The sequence below is a fragment of the Botrytis porri genome, assembly GCF_014898465.1.
Source record: "Botrytis porri strain MUCL 3234 chromosome Unknown BPOR_002, whole genome shotgun sequence".
Taxonomy (NCBI): Eukaryota; Fungi; Ascomycota; class Leotiomycetes; order Helotiales; family Sclerotiniaceae; genus Botrytis; species Botrytis porri.
Genome location: NW_024066076.1, coordinates 3,520,536 through 3,547,429, shown reverse-complemented (window position 1 = coordinate 3,547,429; position 26,894 = coordinate 3,520,536). Strand labels below are relative to the sequence as shown.

General features: G+C 43.2%; 9 protein-coding genes across 9 annotated transcripts; 6 read left to right on the top strand and 3 right to left on the bottom strand.

Moving 5' to 3' along the window:
- Positions 1 to 473: 473 nt before the first annotated feature.
- Positions 474 to 4,002, bottom strand: EAF01_002048 (uncharacterized protein; the record flags this gene model as incomplete). Its single annotated transcript, XM_038910298.1, has 2 exons — positions 474 to 2,669; positions 2,720 to 4,002. The coding sequence occupies 2 exons, from the start codon at positions 4,000 to 4,002 to the stop codon at positions 1,214 to 1,216; spliced, it is 2,739 nt and encodes a 912-aa protein (XP_038775110.1). The 3' UTR covers positions 474 to 1,213.
- A 2,198-nt stretch (positions 4,003 to 6,200) lies between these two features.
- EAF01_002047 (uncharacterized protein) lies at positions 6,201 to 10,157 on the top strand. Its single transcript, XM_038910297.1, has 4 exons — positions 6,201 to 7,096; positions 7,168 to 8,194; positions 8,275 to 9,271; positions 9,339 to 10,157. The coding sequence occupies exons 2-4, from the start codon at positions 8,143 to 8,145 to the stop codon at positions 9,844 to 9,846; spliced, it is 1,557 nt and encodes a 518-aa protein (XP_038775109.1). The 5' UTR covers positions 6,201 to 7,096; positions 7,168 to 8,142; the 3' UTR covers positions 9,847 to 10,157.
- Positions 10,158 to 12,457: 2,300 nt separating this feature from the next.
- EAF01_002046 (uncharacterized protein) lies at positions 12,458 to 13,491 on the top strand (the record flags this gene model as incomplete). The annotated part of the gene is made up of 2 exons (XM_038910296.1): positions 12,458 to 12,689; positions 12,743 to 13,491. 2 exons carry the CDS (start codon positions 12,458 to 12,460, stop codon positions 13,489 to 13,491), a joined length of 981 nt encoding a protein of 326 aa, XP_038775108.1.
- Positions 13,492 to 14,216: 725 nt separating this feature from the next.
- Positions 14,217 to 14,744, bottom strand: EAF01_002045 (uncharacterized protein; the record flags this gene model as incomplete). The annotated part of the gene is made up of 3 exons (XM_038910295.1): positions 14,217 to 14,479; positions 14,592 to 14,670; positions 14,718 to 14,744. 3 exons carry the CDS (start codon positions 14,742 to 14,744, stop codon positions 14,217 to 14,219), a joined length of 369 nt encoding a protein of 122 aa, XP_038775107.1.
- Positions 14,745 to 15,435: 691 nt separating this feature from the next.
- Positions 15,436 to 16,230, top strand: EAF01_002044 (uncharacterized protein; the record flags this gene model as incomplete). Its single annotated transcript, XM_038910294.1, has 1 exon — positions 15,436 to 16,230. One exon carries the CDS (start codon positions 15,436 to 15,438, stop codon positions 16,228 to 16,230), a length of 795 nt encoding a protein of 264 aa, XP_038775106.1.
- A 1,245-nt stretch (positions 16,231 to 17,475) lies between these two features.
- Positions 17,476 to 19,200, top strand: EAF01_002043 (uncharacterized protein; the record flags this gene model as incomplete). The annotated part of the gene is made up of 3 exons (XM_038910293.1): positions 17,476 to 18,110; positions 18,163 to 18,992; positions 19,070 to 19,200. The coding sequence occupies 3 exons, from the start codon at positions 17,476 to 17,478 to the stop codon at positions 19,198 to 19,200; spliced, it is 1,596 nt and encodes a 531-aa protein (XP_038775105.1).
- Positions 19,201 to 19,713: 513 nt separating this feature from the next.
- On the bottom strand, positions 19,714 to 24,428 carry EAF01_002042 (uncharacterized protein). Its single transcript, XM_038910292.1, has 4 exons — positions 23,973 to 24,428; positions 23,639 to 23,891; positions 20,640 to 23,585; positions 19,714 to 20,591 (listed from the first exon to the last, which is right to left on the bottom strand). Exons 1-4 carry the CDS (start codon positions 24,048 to 24,050, stop codon positions 19,948 to 19,950), a joined length of 3,921 nt encoding a protein of 1,306 aa, XP_038775104.1. The 5' UTR covers positions 24,051 to 24,428; the 3' UTR covers positions 19,714 to 19,947.
- A 348-nt stretch (positions 24,429 to 24,776) lies between these two features.
- On the top strand, positions 24,777 to 26,047 carry EAF01_002041 (uncharacterized protein; the record flags this gene model as incomplete). Its single annotated transcript, XM_038910291.1, has 3 exons — positions 24,777 to 24,933; positions 25,117 to 25,798; positions 25,909 to 26,047. 3 exons carry the CDS (start codon positions 24,777 to 24,779, stop codon positions 26,045 to 26,047), a joined length of 978 nt encoding a protein of 325 aa, XP_038775103.1.
- Positions 26,048 to 26,494: 447 nt separating this feature from the next.
- EAF01_002040 (uncharacterized protein) lies at positions 26,495 to 26,848 on the top strand (the record flags this gene model as incomplete). Its single annotated transcript, XM_038910290.1, has 3 exons — positions 26,495 to 26,541; positions 26,602 to 26,711; positions 26,781 to 26,848. 3 exons carry the CDS (start codon positions 26,495 to 26,497, stop codon positions 26,846 to 26,848), a joined length of 225 nt encoding a protein of 74 aa, XP_038775102.1.
- Positions 26,849 to 26,894: the final 46 nt, after the last annotated feature.

Here is a 26,894-nt window from a genome sequence, read left to right as displayed (position 1 = left end):
TGGTCCTATGTAATGAAAAACCATGTAAATAGTATTGAGAGTCACATCTAGACTTCCGAATATGTTGTGACAAACCCGCAACGCCCCATTCAAAAGTCGTACGGATACTCAAGACACAGTGAGCATCTACATTTTGCCTCCTGTCCATGAATGATAAATCTCAGAGAACAGAAAAGTGACGAGACAGTGAGTTGCAGTCTTTATGAGGTCGCTTGCAAATTGGCATACTTACAGATAATCCTCTGATCTCCTTGTATCAATTGATCGTATACCCAAGATCTCACATTATCCCTCACCACTCATCACACATCACATGAAATCTCACACCTTACCCCTCAAGATCAAATCAATGAACGTACATTCATAAAGACGAATAATACGATACAATCCGATAGATAAATAACTCCTCAGGACTTGTTTTATTCTCATTTCATCTCCTCTTCCCTCCCTTCCAATGCTTCACCCCTCTCCCCCTTCTCCCAATTATCATAATCCGCATTCTATAATCACTCATGCCTAAAAGCTTCTATCAATATTATATTCCTTTACTCTTTCCTGTCCCAATTCCACTTCCACTACAAACCTCATTCCATTCCCCCACAGCACATCCTGAACAGCATGTTCTGTAATAAGAATGCAATCGTCAATGCTAGTACTACACCCAATGCTTCTTGAGGGTTGCGTTTCTTTTCTTCTCCACCACACTCATCCAACCACCACCGTTCACCCCCGCCTAATCTTCTCATCCATACTCCTATAGATATAGAAACAGGCAAATTAATACAAATCATGCGCCTCATGCAGTGCAAATATTTCAACTCCATCCCAATGCAAAAAATCAAGCGCGGAGACAAGCACGCGCAATCAATCATCCATCAATTACGCCAAGCCCATGCTCTTACCACTCAAAATATATCATCATAAGTATGTAAACGGATGTAAGGTGAGATTCCCCAGATTATGTATCGATCAATCATCTCCAGTAATGAACCCACCAAATAATCGGCGAACAAGTAAAGAAGACCATGAAAGACAAAGTAAGATACAATGGAAAGCATGCATGCACCACACCATGAACCCTATTCCATTCATCAAACCCGGATTGGAAAATAAAAAGGAAGATTGTAAATGTATGCTGACACAAAAAGAAAACTTGTCTGTACCAGATCCTTAAATACATGAGATGAGGTCATATTGAGGAACAAACAAATGATCAATGGAAGTCATCACCATTGAACATTCGTTCATCTTCATTGTGATTCCTCACTACACCACTCATCCGATCCATGCGTGATTTATCAGGGATATCAAATGGGTCCTCCCAATCACGTTCTGGATCATTATTGTCTTGATCCATTCGATCCTCGTATTCATCTTTGACTCTGTCTCTCATGTTTTCCTCAATCGAGCTTTCATCAACAAAGGTAAAGCCCTTAAAGTTTGCTTGCATGCCTGGGGATAGTGGTGTTGATGTTGCCATGCCTGCGGCAAGGGCAGCTGCACGTGCGTTGAGTGATGATGCACCATTTAAGGCATTGGTGAATTCTGGATCGAAATTGGATGTATCGGTCTCTGACTTCAACTTTGGTTTAAAAGGCGGAGTGATAAGCTTCTTGGTAAGAGCATCCCAATCAATGTCCTGGAAGAAAGGATGTCTCTTCAATTCTTCAGCATCATCTGTAGCTCCAAGACGATGTTTAGGATTTCTGTTGAGTAATCCTTTGACGAAGTTTCGGCCCTCGGTAGTCAAAGTATCTCTTGGAAATCGAACTTTACCGAAAGCGATATTTTTGTACATTTGTTGTGTATCTTCGGCATAGAATGGACTCCATCCGCAACACATCTCGAACACCAAGACTCCTAGAGACCAGAAATCAACCATCTTCGTGTATCCAGCTTCATCTAAAAGAACTTCGGGTGCAAGGTACTCGGTAGTACCACAGAACGTGTTAGTCGTGGCATTCTTTGTGAGATTTGCTTTCGATAGACCAAAGTCACACAAAGCAATGTGTCCATTTGCGTCCAACAAAATGTTCTCTGGTTTCAGATCCCGATAGACGATGTCATGTTTGTGAAGGTGCTCAAGTGCCAAGATCAGTTCCGCAATGTAGAATTTGGCACGTTGCTCATCGAATCTTCCCTCCTTTTGTAAATGCCAGAACAACTCGCCTCCAGACATATAATCTGTGACAAGATATAGATCTGTTGGTGTCTGAAAGGAGAACTTGAGACCAACAATAAATGGAGAATCGGCTGTAGCTGTTCGAACTAGAATGTTTCTCTCACCAACAGTGTGAGCGACCTCTTTCTTTTGAACAATGACCTTCTTTTGAAGAACTTTCATAGCGTAGATTCGCTTTGTATCCTTCTTCCTTACTTGGTAGACTTGACCAAATGTACCCTTTCCGATAAGCTTCAAAATCTGGAAATCATCTGGTCCATAATGTCTCTTCTCTGTTCGCTGGAAGGAAATTTCGACGTGAACCTCGCCGACATTCCCTGCATTCGATGTTATATCTTTGCCACGAAGTTGGAACCAGCCGGAAACTGGAGCATCGACATTTTCAACAAGATTGGCTTGAAGGTCAACATGACCCAAAAATTCTTCTGCTTGTTGAGCTCGGTCGTAAATGGTTATATTGACTCTTGTATCTGAGCCAACAACATCACTAAAGTATCGTTAGCGAGATGAGCCACTAATCTGTTCTGGCACACTTACAAGACAGCTTCGGCATCCCATTTTGGATGGGTAAACATTTTTCGGCCCTTGTTCTTAAAGTCTCTGTATTCCGACAAACTAGTGTTGCTGCTTTGCCTACTTTTCATCGGAATTGCCATGGAACGACCAGAGTCACTTCCAGTTCGCGTAATCGGAATGCCACCAATTGGAATACCGCCAGGGCTATGTGAGTTGCCATCATCCTCATCGTCCTCTTCTGATTGTGGCCCCTTTGATACCAGCTCGTTTCGTTGGAAAACGGCTACAACGTAAGGATCCACGCTCTTTCTCAGTCCTCTGGCTTCATTAATCTTCACAGTAAGTTTACCCTTTGGTGGTACCACTGCTCCTCCCAAACTACTATCAGTACGAGAAGTAGTAGCCGGTCGCTCACTCGTGCCTGATCTGCCATTTTGCGGGACATGTTCAGAATTTGTGCTCATAACACTGTGATCTGACTTCGAGGTTTGATTCGATAAAGCTCGAGTGGGAGTTGATGGTATGCTCTTTAATCCATCACACGTTAGCTTCTTGAGTCGATCATAGGATGGTGACTTGTGGAATTCAGAATTCAATCGGGATAATGGAGGAGTGCTAAGTTTGTGCTCGGAAGGGGTATCGCTTGGGTTTGAAAAATGTGCAGCATGAACATTTGATGGAGTGACAATGTTTGACAATGGTGTCATAGACGAAGCTCTTCTTGCATGTGACGGAATTGATTCCGAAATACAATCTCGATCTGTAGGAGCTGCCGTTTTCTGTACATTATTGCCAATATCTTCAAAACTCGCATCACTCAATTTCACTTTATGTAGTGAGGACGGATGTGAAACAGGTGGTGTCGGGTAAGGATATTGTTGCTTAGATATTTGAGAACTACCCAAAAGTTCATGCGGTGGAAGTAGTGAGTTTTCTTTCTCTACACCATAATCAATCCTAAATTCATTGAGTGAACTTGGAGTGACTTTCAACAATGTATCCCCTGCTTCAAATCTCTGTCGTGGGGAAGTATAGTAACTCTCAAGGTCACTTGTGTTAGGATCTTGTGCTATGTGTGATATATGTTTCGTAGGATTTTGACGTGAGGAAGAGCCTAAACCAACCTGTCCATAAAAGCTATGCAATATACCAGGAGTTCGCTTGTCTGAAGGATCTGGTTGTGGGGTCGCGACACCAGAGCGGGGTGTATCGGAATCGATATGGTCACCATCATCATCTCTGTTGTTTGTCAAATTAGCCAAAGTAACATTAATATGCGACCAAAGACCGTGAAGTGAAGGCATTGTGGGTTGATGATCGCGAAGGATGTTGTAGAGTAGAGGAAAGTACTGCAGATTAAAGTAAAGTATGGTAGAATTGAAGAGAGATGTAGAGATAAAGTTGTCAGGAATGATCAATTGCTTCTTCTCTCACAAGCAAGCAATCAAATCAAAAAGCCTTCAACCCATATAGAATTTCTCTCTCTTGTGACATTGTTGATTTCTCCCTCTCCCACTCCCTCTCCCTCTTGATTAATTTTTTTTTATGAGAAAAAAAAAAGTTGTACCTGTACGCCGATTGCCGTTTCGATAAGGAATCCCGATTACAACCGGAACCGTACCCCTCGTCAACTTTGACGTTTAGTGATTCAGCATGTGCAAAAGATGTTGAGATGAAAATGAAGAGTGGAGTTGAAAGAAACGGATAGAAGAACGAGAATGAGAATCGGAAGGAGTTGTCCACATTCCCCTCTGTCCTTTGTGCTGTCAAAAAGTATGTTGTGGTTTATCTTCAAAGAAGAAGCTCAGCCATATAAATACCTCTATTGTGTGTATGTGTGTGTGTGTGTGTGTATATATGTATGTGTGAATATAATCTATGACGACAAAGAGGGAGAATTGCGAAATCGAAAATTTTGTATTCATACCTTGCCATCATTGCTTGTGTAGCTTGCCTAAGCAAGTCGTGTTCTGTCCCTGCCATTTTCGTATCTTTTTATGATCTGCGAGGACTATCTGATGCCAATATTATAATTCTGTCGGAGTATTTGGCAGTATTTCTTTCGTTGCGGTCTGATCGTTTCGTGGATGGAGAGGTAGGAAATTCGGCGAGGGTTCGTAGAAAAGGTAGAAAAGGTAGAAAGTTTGGGGGTATCTTTTAGCTGGAGACTCGAGATAGACTTTCAGTACCTAGGTCATAAGTTATGTTGATAGTGGGTTCCGCAGCAGTTTTGACCGACGGGTAGGAATAAGAAAGGTATTTATGACTCTTTCGTTTCCGTACGTATTGATTGTGTCGAATCTCGGTATGGGATTGGGATTGGGATTTGGGAAAGGAACAAGCAAGGAATGAGCCGCAGTTCGAGTTTATATGAAAATGATACCTCGGAAAATGATTGCCAATCCTTTTTTCTTCCTAATGGGTTTCCCGTCTGGGATAATTGGATTGGATTGGATTGGATTGAATTGAAATTTAAACTTTTCTCTTTGGGAAAAACTTGGAGAATTGGGAAAGAGGGCGGGAAAGAATTTGGATCAGGGTCTGTTCTTCTTGATTTCTTAAGCCAAATTCTTAATTGTACCTAAGGCTATCCGGGCAAAGACGAAGGCGAAAGCGAAGACGAAGGCAAAGTTCAAAATGATACTGTGAGTTCCTCGCGTATTTTAATCTTTCGGGCTCGATTTTCTTAGTTTCGATGACCACCTGGATCTTAAGTCGTGTCAGTTCACCAAATTGTGTGTGTTTTCAACGCCTCTTGGATATTATGAGGCCAGCGGAATGATGAGGGCAGAGTGGTTATGAGTCTCAGCTGTCGAACTGCAGTAAAAGCTGAACGAACTACTTGGTCGAATATTCGTGGAAGTGATTGAATGGATGGGTGGAATGGGATCGGGTTGTTGAATTGAGAGATGTGTGTATATATATATATATACATATGTATATTAGGTATATATAGATATATCAACAATGCAATGCGAGATCTCAGATGGAATAGGTAGGTATAGATTGAGGGAGGAGGGTAGTCAAGGTATATGCATGTATGTGTATATAGATATGTGTATGTGTATGTAGATGTATATGTATGATGAGAGAGATAAAACCCTTCGAATAGGGTGAAAGGTGGGATGGATATATCGATAGAGAGTCAGATAGTTAGATGTATGGATGTCGCAAAACAAGAAAAAGGAAGAAGAGAATGTTACAGAAGAGTGAAATTAATGCGCTCCTCTTTACATATTGATGTAATTATGGATTGGATTGGATTGGATACAAATAAGTTAGACTAAAAAGTAAGTAAGTATCGAGTAGCGAGTCTCAAATATCAAATATCAAATATCTTCAAGTATCAGTCAGTTATATCGAAATTAAATTAGTTCGACGTGTATAATAAGGAGGTGAAGATAGATAGGTAGTGGAGTCTTTATGGAGTCGATGATGATGATGATATGGTGATGATGATGATGATGATAATTGATGGATGGATGGATGGATTGATGACAGCGCAGCCAGTCGTCTTATTTAATTCATCATGCAGCTTTGCTTTGCTTTGCTTTGCTCTCATAAGAAACGCATTCGTTATCAAACCAGTCAACTTACTCATGTTAATCCTGTATACCATGTATATTGGAGATACCGATTAACGATGAAATGCGATAGATCATGTACATAGAAAACACTCAAGAAACCGGATACCTCCTTTCATCTCATCTTTTCATTCCGAACCTGTAATATTCAATCTGACATTCAACATATAACATTGCTTTTGCTTTCCTTCTTCTCCAATCTGTAGTGTGACTGGTCGTCCCTCTTCCCTCGTCCCACACGAAGGAAATGTCCCACGCCATCGCCTCCAAAATAAATGAATAATAAAATGTTCTCGACCGGAATTCAACCAGATTCAACATTCTAAACTTTCCCTTTCCTTGACTCGATACAAATACGTCATATATATATTAAACCTTACACACTCCATATCTCAGTATCCTTACACGGGTTACGGAGCTTCATCGGATTGAGTAACAGCTTCTAATTCAAGCAGTTGTAAAAAGTTACAGATTACAACTCACAACAGTACTGCTATACTCTACACGTACACAAAGATCTGCCTCAACTGCTAAGGTTTTGGAGCTGAAGCTTTCCTCTTCGTTTACGGAGGATTTCGTCTATTTCGCCACGAATCAAAGCCCCTTATCTATCTATCTATCTATCTAGGTAACCCGATCTTACAAATGCATACATATTACAATCGAAGCAATCAAAACTCCTATCGGACTTATCGAGGTTTCCCCAACACCTACCGCCACGGTAGCTCTACCGATATTTATCAACAAATCAAAGCAACTTCATCCAGATTCAGCCCACACAAGAAGATTATTGGTGTTCCTATCTAGATTGTTGGTTTGTCTTTCCACTACTTCCCCAACACTTCACAAGCTGCACCCTGGACAAGCTGACCTAAGACTTTCAAGCTTGAGATCATGTACTTATCCAGGATTGGAGTTCCATTGGTCTACACCAAATACTGCAATACTACCCGAAAACACTGCAATATGCCAATATCACCAATTATACATATCAGCATCTCTAACCTTCAATTTCTGTCGTCAGGCGGCGGGGAAGGGAAAGGATCGAATGTTTTCTGCGTCAAGAACTTTTCTGTTTGGAATTCTTTGGACAGGTATTCGGTAAAGATCATTCTAAAAACCCTCCAGTCTGGTAATCATATAAAATTTGAAGAACTACCTGGTATGTCCACATGTCGTGACCCATAAAATCAATGCCATGCGATGCTGCGATGCGAACATATGAAGCCTCCGATGGAAACTCGCATTGCGCATTCAGCTACCACAGCCTGCATAGTTTTACAGAATGTTCGTCCTTCATTCAGGTAATTTTAGATGCCTCATTGCATGTGCAGTACTCGTACATTCATTTTATACGATACTGTTGTGATCCTGACGGGGAACATTAAAGTGTAGGAAAGTACAAACAAATGGGTACAGAAGCCAACTCAAGATACGAATATGAGAAACACAGTCCAGGTGATTCGTAGTTCGATCCGACTTGAGCCGAAACTATTCTAGGGGTCGGCAGCATCTCATGCTTCTCATCGTCTGTCAATAGTTGTGAAGACTGAACCCTAGTAATAGAAACACTCTATCTTGTGATTTCAGATCTCACCGAGGCCATCTAGGAAATCCCGAATGGTAAGCAGCTGCAGCGGAAAAATGGTAAAATACGGAGTAGATCAATACGAATCTTGGGGAAGTTTTGATCACATGGTGGTTAACCATTTTAAGGCTAGCTAGCTTCCACGTGCTTCTCGGGATTAATTTGTTTAAGCGGCCGACTTTCAATTCGCGTCGCAAGTCGCGACGTCAAGTTCACCAATACCTTCATTGAAGCACAAATTCGATTAATTGATTATCGAAGATCCCTTGAAAATGGGTAGACGACCTGGTAGAGCTGCTGCTAAAAATGCCGCTGCTGCATTAAGTGAGTTGCTTCCAATATTTTGACTGGCGCATAACATTATTACCTTCAGACAATTCTAACTACATCTCCCTTCCATATAGAAAATACACCACAAACGTACGATGATCCCGAAGATGATTCCATAGTTGATGCACCGCCATCTGACCCCGGTACCCCTCCCGAAAACGACGAAGATGAAAATGAAGAGGAGGAAGAAGCAATCGAATCAGAAGTCGAAGAGGAAGTTGCTCCAGCCACTCCCGCTCCAGAAACCACCATTCGTAAGAAGCGTCTAGGTAGACCTCCCAAGATCAAACCTCCAGGATGGGATTTAGATGATGGAACTACTTCCGAGGCACCTACACCAAGTCGAGGGAGGGGTAGAGGAAGAGGATTTAGAGGTGGTGGGCGAGGGGCCAGACGGGGCGGTCCTAGTCATGTTACACAACAACCAGTCGATAAAGAGGGAAACATGATGGACGTTGTGAATGATGAAGTGGAATTACCCGAGGATGCGGAAGGAGAGAAAAAGGTTGATAAGCTTGGTTATCTACAAGATGGTCGGGAATATCGTTGCAGGACATTTACGGTTCATGGGAGAGGGAAGAGACTTTATATGTTATCCACCGAACCGGCACGTTGTGTAGGATTCAGAGATAGTTATCTTTTCTTCGCGAAGCATAAGCGGTTATTTAAGATTATTATTGATGAAGAGGAGAAGAGGGACATGATCGAACGAGAACTTATTCCACATTCTTATAAGGGAAGAGCTATTGGAATTGTTACGGCGAGATCAGTCTTCCGCGAATTCGGCGCTCAAATTATTGTTGGGGGCAAGAGAATCACAGATGATTATGAGGTTACGAAAGCAAGGGAAGAGGGAGTTGAAGAAGGTTCTTTGGCTGATCCAAATGATGCATTTAAGGATGGAGAAGCATATAACAAGAATCAATACGTCGCATGGCATGGAGCAAGTTCAGTATATCATTCTAGTCAGCCCACTGTCCCACAACAAACCGGAAAGATGATTGATGGCAAGAAGAGAAAGATTATGGTTAATGATGTTAATTGGATGTTGGAACATGCTCGAGAAGCTAGGTATGTTTGTTCTTTGCTTCCCTTTCTCATGAAGCAATTTAAACCCCTCGCTAATATGTGCCAAAAGTCGATTCAACTCCGCAATCTCAGCAGCTCGTCGTCAAAACCTGAACGGTATCTACGATCCCCACACAAATATCATGCAATACCCACGAACCATGCAACCTACTCATGCCCGCTGGGAACAAATAAACGACAACGAACCACAATCCCCATCTGCAGAATCATCAACACTCTTCCCACCAGTCAAACCATACTTTTCTAGAAATCTCATGATAGTAGATACATACATGGAATCTTCACCATCAACACATTACGGCGTTCCAGGTCCAGATGGTACGGTTTGGGATTTGAGCGCGGGAGGGAAATCAACTGGAAGTGCAGGAGATAATTTAATGGGTATGGATGGCTTGAGTGGAGTTAGTGAAGATGTACTTGACGTTTTACCCAAAGACTGTAGGAGGGCTTTTGAGGAAGCTAGAGAGAGGGAAAGGGAATGGAAGGGAAAATGGGGATCGGAAGTTGTAGATGGAGGAAGAAGAAGTGTTAAAGTTGACAAAGGATTAATTTTGTGAGTTAAGCATGCGAACGAGCAAGCAAGGAAGCAAGCAAGCAAAACTTAGCAAGAATGGAAAGTGGAGAAATGTTATTAATGGAGTTTGTGAAATGAAATCATGGAGTTGGGTCGGCTGATTTTTTTATTCTTAGTTTCTAGTCTACGAAGTACGAGTAATGGATCTTGATGGCGTTTGGAGGGAGGATAGATGGATGGATGGTTGCATGTATGCGTGGATGAATGTGCTGGGAGGAAAAGGGGATGCATGGAAGGAAAGGGATGTTTAATTACCTATCTAACTATCTAACTTGGTAATGAGAACTATGTTTTTCAATACTTGCTTTTAATGTGTATATCTATATGTGCATCTACCTCTCTGTCTATCTTGCTGTATGTGGTTTGTATACGTGCATTGGTTGTTTGATTGTTTGATGAATGAGGTTTCGATTCCTATTCATGTTTTTAGGGATGTAGATATGGATGTGTGTGTATGTGGATGTGGATGTGCTTAGAAAGATGAAAAAGAGAGGGGGGATTGAAAAGGAGAGGAGAGATGGTCAGCGAATAAGATAATATGGGTTGAGAGGGGGAGGGGAAGGGAAGGGAAGGAGTGAGTTATCTAGAAACCACATATTACATATTACACTACATACACATATACATACCGAAGCGCTACAGAGTCCAGACAACTAGCTATCCAAGCTTGTCAAACCCAACCTTGAAGTAAAGCATAATATCAAAACTCACCTCACATAGATATAAACAGTAGTACATCTTAGCGCTACATTCTATATTCTACATATAAGCATATAAATACATAAACATAACCTCTCCATACTCCCAGAATCAAATGTGTTCGAATCTGTGAATTTGTGAAGTAGAGCTATCAATAACCTACCTAGGTAGCTTTACACTTTCGAGGGCAAACCGTAAATTAACTTAAGCATCACCGGATAGATAGATAGATCGATATCTATAATTTAATCTTTATCACTTTATTCAACACCATACCATCGCGTACCATACTACCCCATCCATCTAATACACACATCCCCCTCTCCATCACTATCCCTCACATCCCTCACGCACAAGACAGCACAAAATTCACAAATTCACGAATCCAGATATACAAATACACAAACCACCATTCCCCACCCCAACCACACATTTAGATACTACTCACTACTCTACACACAAGAATCCAAGTTTACATAGCCAAGTAGGTAAATAAACAATACCATCTATATCCCGTATCCGGTATCCCAAAACCCCAAATTCAACTTCCCATTCCTATCCTCGTACCAAAACCCTAAAGTTTAACCTTCTTCCCATCCTCATCCCCATCCCCATCCCCATGCGCAATCAAAATCAAAATCAAAATTCTATCTTATCATTTCGCGTCCCTGCTCTGCTCTGCTCATGTAATACTAATGCTAAAATTGAGTTTGAGTTTGAGTTTGCAACGCGCATTGAGCATTAAGATTTGAGATTTATAAAATTAAAGAATATAGATGTGCAACAAAGAATTTCGGGGGATGTGATTTTATTAGCTACCGATGAAGAGGATATGGATTTGCCGGGGTTGAATTTGGTTTGATTTGGTGTATTGTGGGGGTTAAGTGAGTATTGTATTAGGGTATGTTGAGATATATGTTGTATTGAGAAAGTTGTAGATATGCAACAAGAGGTGTGAAGAGAGCGAGGATAGCAAGGAGGGAGGAGTGGCACGGAATAGTTTCGTAGGATATTCACTAGTTCCAAGGCTCTTAAAGATTTGTCTAAATGTGTCTTGTAATTTCAAGGTAGTAGATGTGCAACATAGCTGTTCAAGGGGTAATTCAAATCCGATTTTATTGCTAGTATGTCACTACTCTCAAGCACGATATCAAGGCTGGTGTTGACCTCGTACCTTCAAGAGAGAGGCAGCAAGATGAAGATACGTGTAAATGAAGACGACAATACCGTATCAGCCTTCTAATAAGGCACTAGGTAGCCATTGACTCGTTTTATACGAGGCGACAATCCTCATCAGCACTAAACAGGCACGTATTTGCGATTAAGGCTTGAGTCTAGATCCATGCGGTAAATTTATTAAGGGGTAAACTTGGCAAACTTTTCTTATTCCTCCACCACCTGCCTCGTGGAAATGACATTCGCAGAAAGATATAAATTGCTATACAGGAACGAGATATCGATACGAACGCTGACTGCAGAAGCAAGAAATGAGATGAAAAGACGAGATAGACTGACCACCGCCGCATTTTGAGATTCCTTCATGCCAAAAATCAGCGATAGTTGATGCATGATTGGGGGATGCTGGCGATTTATGCTGTGGGCTTGGTCACACAACCGAGGGTCAATTTGGGGGCCGTTTCATTCATCACTTTTTGAAGAAGATCCTGGGCGCCACTTCATCCACTGAGCTATGTAGATACTTTTTGTTGAGGTGGGGCCAAGATGCTCATTTCGCATTCAATTGAGCCACAAGTTTCCTAATATCCTATTAGCAGCTAGGGTTAGAGGTTGCACAAATAGTAGAATGATCCTCAACCGCATTTAACTCTTTACCATAGCACCGTTGTATGTGATATTTGTTTCTTTCCAAACGATAAATCAAACAAGTACTTAAGATGATTCTATATCTTCACGTAACTTGTGTTTTCGTTTTGATTCTGTGTTTATTGGTATGCTCAGACTACGCGATTGAGCTCAAAATCCTCACACCAAATGATAGGCAAATCCTAATTTCGGGAAGTAACTATGCCATCAAATGGCACTCACGTCAAAGTGGAACTACCAATTTGACTTTAGTGCGAATGATCATTGATTCTGGCATTGGAGGTTCAATTCTTGAGATAGCTTGTTCGTTCGTCATCTTCATATGTCTGGAGTCAAGACTGATTCTGAAACAATAGCAAATGTTCCACTATCATCTGGAGAATACAAGTGGACTATACCACCAGGGCTCGATATAAATAATGTGCATTTTCCACCATGGGCAGTTTTGAGCGATTGTGGGGGCGATAAGACACTTTCAGGTGCTTTTTGGGTCAACGACGTTAAAATTAATAAAAGAGATGATAGCAGCAGCATCGATAAAACGACGAGGTACCCCAGTGGCACCAATAACATCACCGTGAGCACCCACATCAGCAGTACCGTCGTAGGTGACAGTGTTAGTAGTTCAACAACAGCAGAGCAAATTATTTCGACCATCATATCAGGAAACGAACATCTTTCGAGTTTAGGGTCATTTTCGGGCGTGGACACAGATACGGTCAATAACACCCCGTACACACACCCGACGTTATTTCCAACATCTACCGACACCCCCTCAGTATCTACCAATATACCATCGAGTTCCAACATAAAAAATAGTCGCATGCCTTTGATTGTGGGTATTATCACCGGTGTCTTAGGCTTACTTCTTTTGGTGACAGTATGTGTTGTAATTCGTCATCGAGATCAACAAAAACAGCCTGTCACGTTACCATGGAAGATGCGAAGTTATAAAAATGCATTGGAGCTAGAAACGACTGCCAACTTTCATGAGATGGAGGGACCCGGAAAGTTTGAGTTGGACGGCACAAGTATGAAGGAAAAGGTATATGAGCTGGAAGGAAGAGGTATTAAGGAAACCGTTTCTGTGGATGTTGAAGATTGATTGAATGACTCTTTGTGAATGAGGCAGTTGAAAGCTTGACTGATATTTGGATGGTAGCCAGTTCACTCGTCATATTAAAGAGCTGGAAGCATTGCATGATGGGCGATCCTCCATGTAGGATCAAGACTGTGAACGCAAAAGATGACAGTTTCCCGCTGTTCAAAAACAATGAAGTGGTGATGTTGGAGGCAGTAGTGTTGGGCGGGAGAACAAGAGGAAGATGTTTAGTACCCCCCGCAAAGGCCCGTGCAGCTAGTAGCAGGGGATCTTCTCGAATGAGGAAGTAGCCGCATGTCTATTGTGGATGGTGCGGAAAAACGAGTCCAAAACTAGATTTATTATACCAAGTATTGTTTTGTACAATTTCGTCATGATAGCACTCTCTGTGATTCAGGAATCCTAGCCACTTGGCGTGAAACACTGAAGATTTCGTGGACAGGGTTTAAAACGAGTGTCCAAATGAAGCAGATGGTAGCAATTTAATCATATCGAGATGGACGGTATGAACAATCTGCTTCCAGAAACCTAGAAAAAATAGTGACATGTGCTGCGGAAGATAATCCAGTCGATCGAGTCTTCTTTCAAAATAGGCGGTTAATGACTGTACAATTCGCACTTCATTCTACCACCTCGCTATGTGACACATTTCCCCGCCCCTCCGTCGCATCCCCACGTTTTGATCAACCACGCGGCTTCACATTTTCACTCCGGTATCATCTCGTAATCTAGTGGTGTGCGGCCTCCTCCTCAGGCTCCTCCTCAAACCAATCAACCTCCTTGGCCTCAACACCTCCCTCAGCTTGTCCCTCTACTTCGACTGTGCTTGCCTCATATGCTGCCAATTCCTTTGCGATATCGGTTTCTTCTGGAGATGTAGGGGCCTTAGGTGGGGAGAACTTGAGAACGTGTCCTTCGGAATCGGATGCCTTGATTTGAGGAGCTTTGTAACTCTTCAATTCCTTGAGGTAAAGATCTTGGACAAGGTCCGCTGTTGATCGGAATTAGCTTCTGACTGGTGGATGTATCCGCGTATATCATGTGTTCCGGTGGCAGTGGTTCTGGAGGCAGAATAATAGTTGTGAATAGAATTATGAACGTACCACGACGAACAGCAGTAGGAACGATGAAAGTTCTCTTGCTGATCATTTGCTGCCTCGCAACGCGGGCGATTTGAGAGCGCTTCTACGGTTAGTAAAATGACATTTTGAGCTGAGCATGTAGCATACCGAAGCGCGGACAGTTTGTGTGAACATCTTGACAGGTATGATGGGCGTCAATTGGGAATCTCAAGGTAGTTGGGAGGTTCGGAGGCAGAATTGAAAGATCCTGAGAAGCGAGGTACTGATCATGTGATATGATATAATGCCTTGACATCGAGGCCAGAACCCGAGTTTCGGCGAATGAGCAGGATTTCTCCACTTGCACCAAACGGAGTAGGTGCCTTTTACAAACATCAATATAAATTCTCTCACTCACGATATACTTGATACATACTAATACAACAATCGTTGATACAAGTTATCTGACGATTTATCCTATATTCTACAAGCTTTGATATCATCGCAATGGCATCTAAAGCAGAGTTATGACAAACATCATAAGTATACTCTGTGCGGTAGCATTCATGACAATGTCCAATTATCACAACCTCTAGAAGGTCCACAAGAGAATGGTAAGTTTTTCGAGAAGTCTCGATCAATCTATACAACTTTTCTAGTAATGATATCACAATTCTTTGTTCGATCTTCACATGTTAGTGATGTTCAATGATCGCGTTAATGTATTTCAATACTCTTTATTTAACCTTCTAGAGCTTACAAAGACAATCAAGAAAGCTCCTAATCTTGCTCTCAATATCGACAGTAATGTAAGGACCGCTTCGAAACATTTTCTCCAACCATCAGATGCAACAATGCATTCTTGTCTCTCTCGATTACTCCAAAAATGGCATCTCTGGAACGTGAAGGACTAGAGCGGACCAAATCAGAAGAGGAGATACTGGAAAGGTTGTCCCGCGTGGTGGAAATATCAGATGAAGACCGTATATTTCCACAAGAAACTCATTTCCTACCTCTAACCGGTAATGATTCTGGACTTTCAGGGCCCCAGCACAAGGCAGCAAAGCCTCTAGCTCCTCCTAAGCTAGAAATTCCACCAACTTACTTTCCGTATGAGACATCTATCGATTCAGCAAAATTGTTCGCTCCTTCTACTCAACCTTTATCTGCACGAGTTTCAAAATGCCTGTCACCCAAGCAACTTGATTCGGGGCAAGAAGCCATAATAGGTTTCCCAGAAGAACCATATAATAATTCCGCACACGATGTGTTTACCGAGCAGCGGCCTGCTACACCACTGGGTGTGTTAAATCCACCATTTCCATACCCCGATGAAGATCATGGATTACCAGATCCATTATTCAAACCTAGTGTATACCTTGGAACATTGAGACAATCAAACCGGAAGCTTGGCGATAGGAATGTTGTATACGCAACTATCAGTAGAAGTGCGGTATCTCACAACTGGAATTCTCCCGTTGCACTGACCGCTCACAAAGTGAATAAGTATGGAGCACATTGTAAACTTGACCGACAACCCGGAGTCAAGTTTGAGGAGATTGATTTTCGTGTAGATCTAAAAGATAAATGTCAGACATTCGAAGCGATGAGGGAACTTGTCGAGCGCAGGATCAGTGGATGGTACGAAACGTATGAGGTTCGCTATGCGAGGATATCATAATCAGAATTCAAGAATAATCTTCGAGTTTCAGTTGAAGGCCAGGCAACGCCACTGGTATGCATGATATTGCATCTGTCAATAGATTTCGACACAAAGCTGGGCTTGTGGATTTCGTTCTTGATGGATGTTCTCCGATACTACAGAATATTGCAATTGGAAATCTCGATGTGTATCTGGCACCCCACGCATCAAAACTTGTTAATCCCATTCTCAATGACAGGTGTGGGAGATCTATTCTGGCCTTTCTGGTGGATATCGAGAACATCTTGGAGCGGTAATCGCCCAGGATGGGGAAACTCATGCCGCTGGATATTAGAGCACAACCGAAGCGCTCTTTGAAGGGATGACAGGCATTGGACCATACTATGTGAAAAAGGATAGATGCAACGTCCACTGCCCTGCACTTTCTGAGGGGCAAGATTTTCCGTTGTCTTCTGGTGTGGAGCGCCGTCGCTTTACATACTCCAGACTCCACTCGAAGACAAAAGCGAGCTGGAAGTAACGTGCAAAATTTATGGTTTATTAGCTATAAACTCAATTGTGAATGTTATCTCATCTGTAACCTCAAGTTTTATGCCCGAAATGTGATATTTGTGAACTCTCGTCCAATCCACAAGGCAGATCCGTATTCCAAATGTCTTGTATTGCATCAGACTTTAAGCAGATATGCAACAAAGGACGCCCTGATGTAACGTAGTCATTCCCCCCTCAAAGGTACTCATCAGCTGTTCCCCATTTCCTCGGTCCGGAAGTTTGATACACCGAGGCGTATTCAAGAGGTAGGATGGCTTTGTATAACAATAATATAAGGACGAAGGTATGAAGAAATGGCGGATACCTTTTGCAATACAAATTACTCGGATGTGATTGGTTCGAACCTAGTAACGTTACTCTCCCCACCCCTTATCGCGGGGTCAGGCAAGGGACCTGAAGAGCCCCTCCTGCACGATTAGGTAGCTCAATAGCTTAGCATCTACACAATTGGTAAGTGTGTTGTTCTGCTACTTGGGTACGCCCTGAATCAAGGATAAGTAAAGTTTAATTCATTTACATTATGTGATGTCTATCTATCGTCCATCCATGCCTTTGTTGTTGACAAGTGCGATCAACCAAGTACACACAGACACCCGCGAGCATATCTAATTCAATTGAAGCTTTGAGCTTCAACCCAATATCTCTTGATAATAACCTCAAACCCCAAGCTAATCTACAGCAATTCCAACCTCGAACTACAACTTCGAAGAAATGCCACCACACGCATCCGCTCCCGCCAACCCCTCCACAACCACCTCCTCAAACCCACCCCGCGTCCTCATTGTCGGCGCTGGATCTCGAGGCAGTCAATATTCCCGCTGTGTGCACGAATCCACCCCAGGCATCGTCTCCGCAGTCGCAGAACCCATCCCCTATAAACGACAACGCCTCGGTTCGCACTACATCTGGGGTTCTGGTTCCCCGTCTGAAGGCCAATCATTTTCTAATTGGAAAGAGTTCCTCTCCTATGAGCTTGATCGACGAGCCCGCGCTGCTCGCGGGGAGTCCGTACCGCCGGGGGTCGATGCCGCCTTTATATGTGTGCTGGATGAAATGCACAAAGAGGTTATCGTGGGATTGAAACCATTGGGCTTGCATATTATGTGTGAGAAGCCATTGGCGACAACATTGGAGGATTGTGTAGAGATTTATAGGGCGATGTTGCCAGATTATCCACGGAATAGATTACCAGACAAGGTATTCAGTATTGGACATGTATTGAGGTATAGTCCGCATAATATGATGTTGAGGAAATTACTTTTGGAGGAGAGGGTTATTGGGGACGTGCTGAGTATTAACCATACCGAGCCAGTCGGTTGGTGGCATTTTACTCATAGTTATGTTCGGTATGGATATTTCCTCTCGAATTCTGAGGCATGATAGCTAACTGCCAAATAGTGGAAACTGGCGCAAAGAATCCACGACTGCCCCCTCCCTCCTCACAAAATCTTGTCACGATATTGATCTCCTTCTCTGGCTCCTCTGTTCTCCTCCCCCCTCCGACCCAACCGCTCCACCCCATCTCCCTGAAACAATAACCTCCTCTGGCGCTGTCCAACAATTCACCCGTACCCGCAAACCCGCAGCCGCAGGCACTGCCACAAATTGTCTCTCTTGTCCCATCGAACCAGAATGTAAGTACTCCGCCAAAGACATATACATATCTCCCAAACACAAAGGACTCCACGCCCCCAACACCGACTGGCCTGTCGACATTCTCATCCCAGACATCGAAGATATCCTCAGTACCTCTGGTCCTGAAGCCGCCGAATCCGCCGTTCTCTCCGTCTTATCCGAAGACTACACATCCTCAACACCCGTCCCCGATATCGAAGGCAAAAACTGGTTCGGTCGCTGCGTCTACGAATCCGACAACACGGTCAACGACGACCAATTCGTAACTCTCACTTTTCCCGCCAATCCCTCTCTTAACCGTGGAGCTAAACAAGCTTCGTTCCACATGGTATCTCATACGAAAAAGATTTGTGATAGATATTCACATATATATGGTAGTGATGGAGAAATACATGCAGATAGTACGACGATCACAGTCAAGGACTTTATTACTGGGGAAACAAAGGTTTATGAGCCGAAAATTACGGATATTAAGAGTGGACACGGAGGTGGGGACGAAGGGCTAGTAAGACAGTTTGTGGGTGCCATAAATAGTGTCATGAATGAGGGGGCGGAAGTAGAAGTTGCGCAGAGAAAATGGGTAGGGTGTAGCTGTAAGTTTGATCTTCTTTCTTTATAGCTTTTTAATTTTTTCGGCCGTATAAAACTGACACAAACCCCCCAATTATAGTAGAAGAAGTAATCCGAAGTCACGCGGTGGTATTCGCAGCAGAAGAAGCCCGAAAAGACAAACTAGTATTGAATTTTGAAAGTTGGTGGGAAAGAGAAGTTGTGGGTAGACTGAATGCTTCTGTTACCTAAATTTAGCGATGATATCATGATGGTGTTCGGATACGAATAGGGGCGCGTGAGGAGTTCAAGGGGCACACGGTAGCTACCTAGATATATTGCGGAGATAATTTTCTAAAGACGACTGGGTGTAAAGCTCATGAGTCGATGATTTAGCACCCCAATCATCAAAGTTGAATTGTGGGAGTTGGGGACCATTTAGCATTCATGGTATTATTGGATAAAATGGTTTTAAAATGAAATCTACAGTAAATGACTTATGAGTAATGAATGATATTTAAGACAATAACTACCCGGAGTCTTGTAATATTTCAGACTTACATTTATCGTCCAATTGATAACTTCGGAGATGAGATAGATGATATGTGCAAGAAGAATCAGGAATTTCAATTGAGAGGTGACGATGAATATATGTCAACACCCAAATGTAGAAACGCCGGCACGGACTCGACGGATACATAATTCGTAACAGTTTGGAATAACACAGTAATCACTTGGAACGCAATATGTGGAGCCTAGTAATGAACCATAATCAATAAATAAACCCACTTATGAGTTATGTGTATGCCAAGACGCCACGATGCTATACAGTATAATATCATATCAACTCATGCCACGCCTCAATCGCCAGGCATGATCATGATCTCTATCCAAACCAAAACAAAACACAATGTGCCATTTCATTTCAGTCATTCCCATTCGTCAATCTCTGCACATGCAAAGAATACCTTTCGATTCTGCTTCAAGTCGATGCAGCAACTACAGAGTGACACTCTCGAAATGGCTACCACTGGCTACCACCTCCCCACCCTCCTCTTCATCCTCACTCTCCTCCATTGCAACCTCCACAACTCTTCTCTCTCCAACTTTCAACCTTCTGACCGCTCTTCTCAGCCCCTCCAATGTTGTACGTTCTCTGACAAGCATCGACTGCGCCAAATCTTTCACAGCTTTCCGCCCCATCTTCTCGTGTAGCTCTTGCCAACCAGCTAGTTCTGCTGCTACAACTTGTTGCGTATATCTTAGTTCTCTTCCCGTTTCCTCGACTTCTTCTTTTGTTTTCCGGACTTTGTCTTCTTTTTCTTCGTTCAACCGTTGGCGAGTTTCGTCCAGGAGACCCAGTGGCCAGCGAGTTGATCGGGAAAGGGAATTGTATGAACGTTCTATTGATTTCCGGGATGTAGTAATTGATGATATGAGCGATGTGGGACGGGATAGAGATAGTAGCATGGCAATTATGGTGCTATGGATTGAAAGGATTGTGGTATGGAAAGTGGAATATGGGGATGTGGAGGATGGAGCAAGTGTTTGGGTATAGGCTTCAAGAGCTAATATATGAGTTTGAGGAATGAATGTAAGGGTTGAGATTGCGCGAGTAGACAGCTTATAAGCATCGTAAAGATCTATTCATGTTAGTCCTCTATTGTACATAAGTGTTATGGAAAACATACCTATAGTAACAGTTGCCACCATATTAGCTCTGCGTGCTACACTTTTGGTAGAATAGTTGACACTTCGGACCATGTCTCGTGCGTGATCTACGAATTGCTCGACATCGCGAACATCACCAATTGGCTGGTATTCCTCCCGTACAGTTTCCACCCTTGCCTCAGCCTTCAATTTGGACCTCTGCTCCATCATTTCTGCCTGTATGTCTGGTACCAAGAAGAACTCCCATAGCATTTCGTGTGTTGAGAAAGTGGTATGTGCCAGCAGAATTTTCAAAAATGCGTCGAGATGAACCTGTATATCTCTCAGGACAGCCCTAGAAGGCCTTGAGGGGAACTGGAAAGGCGATCTCATCCCTGATATAGATGGCAACCACGACGCTGGATTTTCCAGAGCGAGTAATTTTGCCAGGTGTTCAAAATCAGACAATGAACGTCGACAAGTGGTTACAGTGAAATTTTGAGGCCCCGATGGTGCCCCAGACTTAAGTACCAATCGAATAGTTGCATCTTCAACGAAGAATGACCTGACTACAGCAGTGATCCTTCCATCAGTGGCTGGCAGTCCTGAGAACAAAATCAAATCATCAATTCTATTCCGTACGTCGTCATCCTTAGCAAGCTCCACCGCTGTCAAGCCACGAAGTTCCTTGGCAAAAAGGTCTACTCTTGGATCCGAAAATAGAGCTCGAACCATTTCTAGTCGACCATATTTACTAGCTACCATGAGCGGCGTAAATTTTTTCTCATTCGTCGCATTAACATCAGAATCACAATGGGTTAGAAGTTGTAATGCTATTTGAGGATCATTGACGATATGTAACAAGGTGTTACCTTTTAAGTCAACATGATCATCCAAATGTAGAGGCTGGTTGTCTCCCTGGGAAGTCGTAGCAGCGGCAAGTGCTGCCTCTACCATAGGTCTGTAGCGGCCATGGTCATATGATCTGCATAAAGCGAAAAGTGGCGTTTGTCCATTTTTATCTTTCTGCCTCCAAGGCAGTAAGCGTCCGACTCTTGAAATCAGCTCCGGGTAATTGAATAAAAAATGTGCCACACTCCTGCCGTTGATATCCTGCCTCGAAAGGTATCCAATGACGATCAATTCAGATGAAGCTCGATAAACAAAATCCAGTATTATGTTAATAAGTTCGGTATGCCCCAACTGCACAGCAGCACTCAATAAAGTTGTTCCTTCATTGTTCGTGTCTTCAAGGACCGACGGTGGCGGGAAGTAGTACTGTAACGACAGAAGATACTGAAGTGACTCCGGTCTCTCATGCTGAACGGCCATCATAAGAACAGACTCACCAGACGAATCTTCAGTTTGCGACAATCGTTCTATTGAGGTATCACCTTCGATGCCGCTACTTGTCGAGTCAATGGTGGTAGCCCGTGATCTGAAAGACATCTCGGAGCTGCTAGATAAGCTTCGTACATCCATAGTAACTGTTTTGGGTTTCCGCAATGGTGGTAATCGCTCTTCATCAGCACCGTCATGTGAATACTGCCAAGGAAACACGTGAGTAAGAGTAGATGCTTGAGAAAGTCGGGTAGCAACTCCAGAAGATCTTCGCCTGGCATGCCCATTCGAAGTATCCCAGGGCCTGTTCTCGTCGATTATGTCATCTACGATGGCTTCTTCGTGATCAGATTCTTCTTCGTCAGAAGAAAGCTCTCGTTCTGGCTCCATAATCTTCATCATCTCCTTTAAGTTGCCTTTTTTCGTAGCTGCCCAAAGTTTATGGTTTCGCCGGCTAGCTTTCCGCAGACCTCCTGAATCTCTTGCAAGATATGACAAGACAGCTTCAAACGTGCTTAGCGCATATCCCATCTCACCGCTTTCCACATCATCGACGAATATAAAGTGACGCATATATAAAAGACGAGCCTGGAGATACCTGACCTGCGCCCTTATGACCACAACCAATAGTAAAGATACGAGGGTATCAGCATTGATAGTCAAAACGGAGCTTATTTTCTCGGGAGAAGGAGGGCCCCATTTGCTCGTTGGAATTTCAATGAGCTGCGTCACTGTTTTCAGTGTTACAAGTAGAATATCCATCATCTGCTGAGGGCTTCCTGCTCCATTCAATTTCCGAAATTCTTCGACAGCACGACCAAGTCGTAACGTGAGTTCATGTTTTCCTTGATGTCCACCCTGAATTGGTATACCAACCTGTGAGATATCCACAAACTCCATCTGCCTGATTTTTGATTCCAATTCCAAGTCCTCGGGTCGTTTGATTGTACATAGTCTTGGGAATAAGATAGTATCATGCAATTGCTCAGTAACATAACGATCAATCAAACGTTCTACGATTGGACCCGTAAGATCGGTCGTAGCTCCAAGAAGGGAAAGCTGCTGCTTGTCGACCATTTGGAAAAGGTCAATCGCCGACGTGACTGCGGTCTCCAAAGCTCCCCGCATAACATTTTCATCGTCCTCGGTATAAAAATCTACGATGTAACGTTGCACATGCCCGTTCGATTGGCCTGGAGTCGAAAAACTACTAGAGCGGGCTTTCTTCATCGCTGTAGCTATGGGTCCATCTGGCACAGGGTCCGGAATATTCGCAGCTGATGGCGGAGGAGGTAATTGCTTTTCAAATACTTGATTAAATTCCTTAAATAGGGCCTCCAAGCCGGGTTGCATTTGTCTCGCGATCATAGGGAAATTCGTCAAAAGGTCACTGAAACTCTTTATATCCTTCTTACGAGGAAGTCCATTCATAGCAGCGGAATCAGGCATTGAGGACGACCTCGCTGGGATAACCGGTCTACCATCTGGCAGCCTCGTGGCTAGCATCGCAGTTGTGATTTTGATTTCCTCGAATATGCCGACTAAAGGTCTAGATATATAGTAGACAAGCCATTGTCGCGGTTCGAGCGAATCTGGGTACCATAGAGTATCTGATAAAAGTTGGGCTTGGTTCAAAGTTTTAAATCCTGCGGTAAGGAGTATTAGTATTAATCCTCCAGTGAATTGACACACTACCAACCCTTATTACTATAAACAAAAGCATCTTTGACCACGACAGTCCTCCCATTAACTGTTGTATATTGTTTTGCCTTCCCTCGGTTCTCCCGCATATTTGGCGCATCCTTCCCTCCCGCGGTGGCAGCATGGTTGGCCGGTACTCGTAAGACATGGCTGCCCAGGAAATCTTCCGATCCTGCAAGGTCTGCGTAAAGCGCGCCGGTCTCTCGATCGCGGGAGGTAAGGAGAACTTCGGTAGTAGGTACTAATAATATCTAAAGAGCTATCAGCGTCATGCCCAATGCCCCTCGTTGCAGATGATGATGCTGGGAATCTAGTATTGTTGGCAAGCTTACATGATGGTGTACCGGCGTACACTGTGTAGGCAGAGCACTCTTGAAGAAAGCACTCAGGAAAGGATTCAAGGGCTGCATTCATTCGACTTTCATTTGCCTCAAAGATATAACTGCACCGCAGGGTGTCAGTCCCTGCAACGCCAGTTAACAAACAACGTCGTAAGCTTGGTAGATAGAGTAAAGTTGTTGGGGTTGCGCCTAATATGATTGATTCTAAAGCTTCAAGGTGGGCAATCAATGCAAACAAAACATTGACTCAAAATACCTAGGTACTGATGCTTTGACTATGAGTTCAGATCAAGGAAACTTTGGGAATGTTATTAACGCAAGCTGGTCCTATCTTCTTTTGGCTCGTACCTTGATGCGATCCTACCCGTGGACCTTCTTGTTCAAAATTAGAATCCGGGTACCTACTGGTGTCCATAAGCCCACTTAGTGCACCCAAACAATCACATGCATTTGACAGGGGGCATCTTTCTCGATGGAGCTGTCTCGCGGGAATTTCAGATCATGTGACTTGATGTTGAGACAGACTTTCGGATATTTTCTTCCTCTTTTCGGATAAGATACCTAGCAATAAATCAGTTCCTCTTATTAATCGAAACGTTGGAGCTCTTATCAAAATGGTCCTAATGAGGGCGGCAATTGAAGCTTTCCCCCACACTTCAGAATGCTAAAGTGGCTTCCATCGTGGTCAAGGTGCTAGGTAATTAACAACGAAGTACAAAGCAGCAGGCAGTGCAACTCTCGTTGGTTGTGTATATTCATCTACTCATCCTACTATATACTTTCCCGAACTCGATCATGTCTTCTTCTTCTTCTGCTCCTCCCTCCTCAAACACAGAAATGAACAAGAAAGTCAAGAAACGCGCGCTCTGCGGCTATGGAGTCGATATTGATGCCGTAGCCGGATGGTTAGGTTCATATGGTGGCGAAGACTCGACATCAGACATCAGTAGAGGTTTGTTACTCAAATTAATAACAATGCTACATTCCTCTTCTCAGCATCAGACTCCTAGTATATAACTCTTTACTCCAAGGATAGAGTATTCAGATGTTGCACGGAGGCTCTGATTTTCAACTGAAGATCTCATTTTCATTCTTCTCTTGGCCCTTGGATTATCATTAAACTTACGACAATCAGGATTATTCGCTGGTACACTCGGTGTTCGTCGTCTTCTCAAACTCTTTGAGAAGAACAATATGAAGGCGACCTGGTTTATACCGGGTCATTCTCTCGAGACCTTCCCCGAAGAATGTGCAATGGTCCGTGATGCGGGACATGAGATTGGGCTTCATGGTTACTCCCACGAAAACCCTGTTGATATGACACTTGAACAGCAGCGAGATGTTCTTGACAAAACATATAGATTGTTGACAGATTTTTGCGGTAAACCGCCAAGGGGAAGCGTGGCTCCTTGGTGGGAGACTAGTAAAGAAGGAGCAGAACTTTTGTTGAGCTACGGAATAGAGTATGATCATAGTATGAGCCATGATGATTGTCAAATGTATTGGTTGAGACTCGGAGATACTTGGACAAAGATTGATTATAGTAAGAAAGCAGAGGAGTGGATGAAACCACTTGTCAAAGGTGTACCATCTGGTATGGTTGAAATTCCAGCCTCATGGTACATTGATGACCTACCTCCCATGATGTTCATCAAGAAATCACCTAATAGTCATGGATGGGTGGACCCGAAAGTAGTGGAACAGATGTGGCTAGATCACTTCGACTATTTTTACGAGAATTATGATGAGTTTGTGTTTCCTATGACTATTCATCCAGACGTCTCAGGAAGACCGCATGTTTTGAAGATGCAACAAAGGTATGCAATGGCTTCTCTTTATGATATCCAGCACGTGTGCCATTTCCAAACGTCCTGATCTTGTGGCTTGTTATGAATCATAATTCCGGCAACCAACTGACAAAATACAGAATCATTGATCATATCAACAAACATGAGGGAGTCGAATGGGTCACATTTGAACAGATGTCGGATGACTTCAAAAGCAAGAATGTACCAGAGGCAGGTGCAATAATGCCAGCAGCGCCCGGAGAAATACTAAAGAAATGAGATAATGGCGAAGGTCTCTGAGGCAGGATATGAGATAGCTGGGTGGCACTATGTCTGTGAGATATCAAGAAAGAAAGCAATCGTTCAGGATATAGTTTTGAGAAGAAATTATTTTCCCCTCAATTTAGACATGTTGAATCTTCCAGCGAGCATCGAACCTATGAAACGATCAAACTTTCTTTTTGTATTGAATCTTTTCAAGCCAATCGCCATCAAGTCAAAAGTGGTAGATGGAAGCACGTGGAGATTCACATTCTCCGAGTAGATATTTCATTTTCTGTTCGAAACGCACAGCCAAAGCTGGCCCCTATGAAATTCTTTGACCACACCGTTACCGAAGAAATTTTAAGAACAAACACAACAATCTTTGATGGAACATGATCCAAGCTGATTGAAGAACAGTAAATTCATCCTTTAGCTTCGGAAAAGACGATGAGTGAGCAGACAATGCCTCCAACGCCTGACTGGCCCAAAAGACCGATTCTTGATTACACGTATGGTTCAATGTTTTTTCGATTAGTAAAGCTTTCACTAATCTAAAGATCACAAATCAGGAAAGGCGACGATCGCGTCTCCATCTGCTTTGGAAATGGACCTCCAGAAGCACCAAACAACAGAGTTTACCATGTCTCACGAGTGCGCCTGGCCTACCCTTCCCCACGCTGTATGTCTCTACGCGCTGAGTGCTCCCCTTCTCTCTTGTAATCGACCTTTCGATCTGATTATCATCTAGTTCGCAAGCTTTTCGACGAAGATGTTAGCTCGCGTGGGTTCGGCTTCTGCGAGATCTCCAAGTTCTGAAGGGACAAGCCTGATATTTTCGGTCATATAGTACATTACGTGAACA

Coding starts and splice junctions, on each gene's coding strand:
- EAF01_002047 (XM_038910297.1), top strand. CDS start 8,143: ATGGGTAGACGACCTGGTAGAGCTGCTGCTAAAAATGCCGCTGCTGCA. Junction 8,195..8,274: donor AAATGCCGCTGCTGCATTAA/GTGAGTTGCTTC, acceptor CCTTCCATATAG/AAAATACACCACAAACGTAC. Junction 9,272..9,338: donor GAACATGCTCGAGAAGCTAG/GTATGTTTGTTC, acceptor ATGTGCCAAAAG/TCGATTCAACTCCGCAATCT.
- EAF01_002042 (XM_038910292.1), bottom strand. CDS start 24,050: ATGCAGCCCTTGAATCCTTTCCTGAGTGCTTTCTTCAAGAGTGCTCTG. Junction 23,892..23,972: donor GTACGCCGGTACACCATCAT/GTAAGCTTGCCA, acceptor ATAGCTCTTTAG/ATATTATTAGTACCTACTAC. Junction 20,592..20,639: donor GGTGGCAACTGTTACTATAG/GTATGTTTTCCA, acceptor TAACATGAATAG/ATCTTTACGATGCTTATAAG.